This window comes from Aythya fuligula, chromosome 8 (genome assembly GCF_009819795.1).
Source record: "Aythya fuligula isolate bAytFul2 chromosome 8, bAytFul2.pri, whole genome shotgun sequence".
Lineage (NCBI taxonomy): Eukaryota > Metazoa > Chordata > Aves > Anseriformes > Anatidae > Aythya > Aythya fuligula.
Genome location: NC_045566.1, coordinates 24,999,167 through 25,005,356, shown reverse-complemented (window position 1 = coordinate 25,005,356; position 6,190 = coordinate 24,999,167). Strand labels below are relative to the sequence as shown.

Sequence of the window (6,190 nt, the reverse complement as noted above, 5' to 3'; positions counted from 1 at the left end):
TGCAGAATTCTGACTTGATTTTAAAATATTGCACAACTCTTAGGGTATTTTGTCATTTCAGTAAGTTCTGTGACGAATGCAGCCTGAAGAAGCTCTTCACTGAACATGTACCTTTACTAAAATGACTGGTTTTAAACTCTATTATTGATCCATTTCATAGTCTTCAGCATATCAAAACTCTTCTCCCTCCACACAGGCACATCTTAGAAGTGCTTTCCATGCACATACCTTATACTTTGAAAGAACGATCCAAGTTCTTTCACTTCAAAGTGATGGAACTAATTTTAATAATTTGAGACAAACTGATTTGATCAAGGAATTAAAGACAATTGAGCATCATGGCTGTAAGTGTAAATCACTAGTTTAGTATAACACTGGAAAACAAGAGCCGTAATCTGAGAAATTCAGAAGTTTATTCATCTGTTCAGTTCAAGTGTTTTTACTTTAGTAACTCCATCTTATGGGAAGACTGTAAAAATAGTATAGAAGTACACATTTTCGTAGAGCAAGGAGATTTATTAGTACAGTCTATTCCCAAATGCAGGGATATAGGTTATCTGAATATTATTCAATTCCCGTGTAGCACCATTCTTTGGAGATCTGATTACTCTGCAGTATCTATCAGATGAGAAGAAATTTTATATATTTTCTGGTGGAACAACATGCAAACACCCACTTGTCATTCATTTTGAAGAAATTGGATGTTGGAATAAATCAGGATATAAACAGCAGCATGCAGCCAAATAACAGAAACCTGTGCACAGCTTCTGCAGGAGCAGCATGTGAAGACCCACCTCTCATTGAGTTTGGCAAAATTGTTAGTGGCGTTAAATCCGAATATGAGGAAAATGACAGAGTGCAATACACATGCGACCCTGGATATGCTTTATCAGGATCAGAATGGGTAACGTGCCATGGAAAAGTCTGGATGCCTGGACCACCTCAGTGTTTGGGTAAGGGTAATTTTTTTTTGCTGTTTGACTTGGCAACGGTGGACATTTCTCATTCTCTTGCACCATGTACCATTACCATGTACTGTGGTAACTCCTGTGTCCTGCAGCTGTCTGTGACCCTGTTTTGAGTTGCATTGAACGTCTCTGGTAAACAGACAGCAGGAAGAGTCCTGCAGGTGCTCCCGTTTTCACTCATCTGTTTCAGGATACTTCTTCTCGGAGTCTTACTTTTTTGGACCCAGCAGTAGTCCAAAAGAGAGGTTTCATCTCACTTGATCTATGTATGTTATCTAGTGGCTGCGTGGTTAGTTAAATTCCCCTGGGCAGTGGCATGTGCTGATGCTATAGAAGGCATCTTTTTTGGTGGGAACAATACAGTCATTCTATGTGCATCGCATTACCCAAAGTTTCAAGTTTGCATATCTTTTCAGAAAGACCATGTGGAAGTATTCCAGCAGTGGCCAATGCTGCATTTGAAGGCAGGAGCAAGGAGAAGTATGAGCCTGGTGAAACAGTTCGCTACCAGTGTCATGAAGGATTTCAGGTCACTGGTCCCCCTGAAATTTTTTGCAGAAGGGGAAATTGGTCAACACCACCAATCTGTGAAGGTATAGGTTGTACTTCTAAGTAGTCTATGATCCTTCTTAGTCTTCCAGGAACAGTAGTTAATGTAACGCCAACCGATATGTGCAAGTGAGTCAGACCAGCAGAGCTGATCATTGAGTTGCTTTTAATAGATTGCTACAACACCTGTTTTTCTGGTCCCTGAAAAGCACCAAGCAGAACTGATCAGCAAAGAAATCTTTTCCCTTTCTGGACTGAAGCCAGTAGCCACAGCTTTGCTCACTGCTTAGATTAGCAGTTAGATGATCATGGAGGAAAGTGTGTTGGCTGCAAAGAGTGACATAGCTGGTAGCCTTACATATTTTAAATTTCAGTCTATGAAAGTTACCTTTGAATAGTAAATAAACCATTTTGTTCTCCAGTGCTTTGGCACACAATGCTGTATGGCATCAGCCTGCACATGCAGCTAGTCTCTGCAGCTCCTTTCCTCTTTTTAAGTCACTTTAAGCAAAAATAAAATAATAAATAATAATTGCCTGATGAAGCATTGCAGAATGAAACCCACAGTATCTTCCTTTCTGACTTGTAGAAAATAACCTACCATATGCCAACCATCTGTCCTCATCAGGAATAATGGTGCTTCTGAATGCGCTATTCTGTGATAGCCATATTCCTGTCCTACAATTCTTAAACGCACCCCTCTTTTCAGATGTTAGCTGTGGACCCCCTCCTGAAATTCCCAATGCTCATATTACCAGCCCTCAGCAGCAGAGGTATCTTCCTGGTGCCAAAGTGCATTATGAATGTGAAAGCAATTCACAAATTATGGGTGTAAATTATGTCATTTGTTCAGATGGACACTGGACAAAAGTGCCAAGCTGCAGAGGTAGGAATTTGTGCTTTCATTATGGCTGTTTGCTTCGTGGGGACTGTTTGGATTACCTTAATACTAGAAAGACATTACCTTTTTTAGTTTTGTTTTCTTTGTGTAATGCAGCTTTGTACCTACTACTTCTTTCTTCCACAGAACTTTGGGACCAGTAAAACCGCTGTATTGGACTTCTGGAGGGCTGACTTTATGCTGCTGAGGATACTGGTTGGTAGAGTCCCTTGGGAGGCGGTTCTGATGGGCAGAGGAATCCAGGAAGGCTCAGCGCTCTTCAAGAGGGAAATCTTGATGGCGCAGGAATAGTCTGTCCCCATGTGCCCAAAGACAAGCTGGCGGGGAAGAAGACCAGCCTAGCTCAACAGAGAATTGTGGCTTGAGCTTAGGAGGAAAAAGAGGGTTTATAAGCTTTGGAAAAGTGGACAGGCCACTAGGGAGGACTATAAGGATGTTGTGAGGCTGTGCAGGGACAAAATTAGAAAGGCCAAAGCTCATCTGGAGCTCAATCTGGCTACTGCCGTTAAAGATAACAAAAAACGTTTCTATAAATACATCAACACAAAAAGGAGGACTAAGGAGAATCTCCATCCTTTACTGGATGCGGGGGGAAACTTAGTTACAAGAGATGAGGAAAAGGCGGAGGTGCTCAATGCCTTCTTCACCTCAGTCTTTAGCGGCAATACCAGTTGTTCTCTGGATACCCAGTACCCTGAGCTGGTGGAAGGGGATGGGGAGCAGGATGTGGCCCTCATTATCCATGAAAAAATGGTTGGTGACCTGCTACGGCACTTGGATGTGCACAAGTCGATGGGGCCGGATGGGATCCACCCAAGGGTACTGAGAGAACTGGCAGAGGAGCTGGCCAAGCCACTATCCATCATTTATCAGCAGTCCTGGCTATTGGGGGAGGTCCCAGTTGACTGGCAGCTAGCAAACGTGACGCCCATCTACAAGAAGGGCCGGAGGGCAGACCTGGGAAACTACAGGCCTGTCAGTTTGACCTCAGTGCCAGGGAAGCTCATGGAGCAGATTCTCTTGAGAGTCATCACGCAGCACTTGCAGGGCAAGCAGGCAATCAGGCCCAGTCAGCATGGGTTTATGAAAGGCAGATCCTGCTTGACGAACCTGATCTCCTTCTATGACAAAGTGACGCGTTGGGTGGATGAGGGAAAGGCTGTGGATGTGGTCTACCTTGACTTCAGCAAGGCTTTTGACACCGTCTCCCACAGCATTCTCCTCAAGAAACTGGCTGCCCTAGGCTTGGACTGGCGCACGCTTCGTTGGGTTAGAAACTGGCTTGGATAGCCAGGCCCAAAGAGTTGTGGTGAATGGAGCCAAGTCCAGTTGGAGGCCAGTCACTAGTCGTATTCCCCAAGGCTCGGTGCTGCAGCAGGTCCTCTTTAATATCTTCATCGATGATCTGGATGAGGGCATTGAGTGCACCCTCAGTAAGTTTGCAGATGACACCAAGCTAGGTGCGTGTGTCGATCTGCTCGAGGGTAGGACGGCTCTGCAGGAGGATCTGGATAGGCTGCACCGATGGGCTGAGGTCAACTCCATGAAGTTCAACAAGGCCAAGTGCAGGGTCCTGCACCTGGGGTGCAATAACCCCAAGCAGAGCTACAGCCTGGGAGATGAGTGGTTGGAGAGCTGCCAGGCAGAGAAGGACCTGGCAGTGATGGTGGATAGTCGGCTGAATATGAGCCAGCAGTGTGCTCAGGTGGCCAAGAAGGCCAACAGCATCCTGGCTTGCATAAGAAGCAGTGTGGCCAGCAGGGCTAGGGAGGTGATCGTCCCCCTGTACTCGGCTCTGGTGAGGCCGCACCTCGAGTACTGTGTTCAGTTTTGGGCCCCTCGCTACAAGAAGGACACCGAGGTGCTTGAGCGAGTCCAGAGAAGGGAGACGAAGCTGGTGAGGGGCCTGGAGAACAAGTCCTACGAGGAGCGGCTGAGGGAGCTGGTCTTGTTCAGCCTGGAGAAGAGGAGGCTCAGGGGCGACCTTATCGCTCTCTATAGGTACCTCAAGGGAGGCTGTAGCGAGGTGGGGGTTGGTTTGTTCTCCCACGTGCCTGGTGACAGGATGAGGGGGAATGGGCTTAAGTTGCGCCAGGGGAGTTTTAGGTTGGATGTTAGGAAGAACTTCTTTACCGAAAGGGTTGTTAGACATTGGAACAGGCTGCCCAGGGAAGTGGTGGAGTCACCATCCCTGGAAGTCTTTAAAAGACGTTTAGATGTAGAGCTTAGGGATATGGTTTAGTGGGGACTGTTAGCGTTAGGTCAGAGGTTGGACTCGATGATCTTGAGGTCTCTTCCAACCTAGAAATTCTGTGATTCTGTGATTAATTTAGCTTAATGCTTCTAGAAATACTATGGGTATTTTCATCAAGAGCAAAAATATCTTGAAGAAAAAAGGCCTAGAGTATGCTGACTTGCTATTCTTCTCTGCAATACAAGTAATTTCCAGAATACACCATTTTACTGAGCTTCACTAGAAAGATGTGTAAGGGCTCCTATGTTGTGTTCAACGCTGTCAGAGAGTATCGGAATGGCAGAAGCACTAGAGGAGAGAAACGGGTGCTCTTCTCTGAGGCTCCACTATGACAGAGATGCCAGCAGAGCCTCAGGAACTAAAACATGCAGATCGGCTGGGTTCTGCAATGGCAAGAAGGTTCCTCTGAAGAGGAGCTGTGCCGTCCTTCTAGTCCCTGCCCAAATCTGTGGCTGGGGGCTGAACAAGTGCAACGTGGCAGTCATACACCTCCATGGAGTCAACTTTACTTACCTGTCCCATGAGTAGTACAGGCTGATAATGTCTTCCAGAGCTCTGCAGTTCAGCAGAGAGCCAGCTTGGCTGCTACATCTGTGATTTTGAGAAGCGCTGGGGATCTCAGCAGAGGGCCATGGCCTTGCAAGGAGGCTTTTTGTGGCATGTGGTGTAGGTACAGCAATCTTGGCTTTTTCTAGAAGCTCTCCCTGTCCCGGTCATCTCCTGAGAATCTGGAAGGTGTTCTGCTGCCATTGTCATGTTAATTTACATTCCTGGGGCTCACAGTGCCCCTGAAATCCAAGGAAAAAAGGGGGGAAAAATCAAGTGATGTTGGTAAGGCAATATTGTCTCTTGCACTTAATAACATCATCTGGGGAATAACACAATGATTCTCTTAACTGTACTTTGTATAGGGGAATACGTGAGGGTGTACAAATTGTGTGACATTTAGGTCTCCAAATTTCAGTCTCAGGACTGTGAGCAAGTGTAACAATATCTGTCAGACTCAGGAAAAAGGGATTTTCCATGGTATCTCTCCATTCGTGGTGGCAGGATGTGTTTAATGGAATTCTACCAGATGGCTTCACTCAAGGGGTGCCACATCTGGAAAAGTACCGTGAGGCTGAGAGCAACTGCTGACCAGCTCTGATTTTCAGACTCCAACCTTTCACTTCTGCAAATCTACTTTCTGAGAATGCCTAATGTGAAGAGAGTGAGAAATGTGCTGTCTGTGCTGGAGAACAGAGCTCACAGCTCTCCTGCTCTCTGACATCCTGAAAATTCAAGTGGTGCATTGCCTTTGTGAATGCCGTGTAATTGAGTCAGCTGTTAAATTACCTGCGGGCCGTAGCTGATGGGTGAGCTAACTCCTGGTACCACGTTGGTGCCCAGGATTTCACAAGCACATTGAATAATCTCATTTGATTTCATGAGGCATGTGCTAGGTTTCAGCACATGAACAAATACAGTGTCATTTGACTCGGACACTGCCCAGCTGGCAGTTAAATGGGGTGCAGACAT

General features: G+C 46.0%; 1 protein-coding gene across 1 annotated transcript in view; it reads left to right on the top strand.

Moving 5' to 3' along the window:
• The first annotated feature begins 733 nt into the window (after positions 1 to 733).
• Positions 734 to 6,190, top strand: part of LOC116491929 (complement factor H-like) — a 50,235-nt gene continuing 44,778 nt past the window's right edge. Inside the window, exons 1-3 of the mRNA XM_032192298.1 lie at positions 734 to 953; positions 1,385 to 1,561; positions 2,227 to 2,403. Coding sequence (XP_032048189.1) covers positions 734 to 953; positions 1,385 to 1,561; positions 2,227 to 2,403 — 574 coding nt within the window. The remainder of the gene's footprint in view (positions 954 to 1,384; positions 1,562 to 2,226; positions 2,404 to 6,190) is intronic.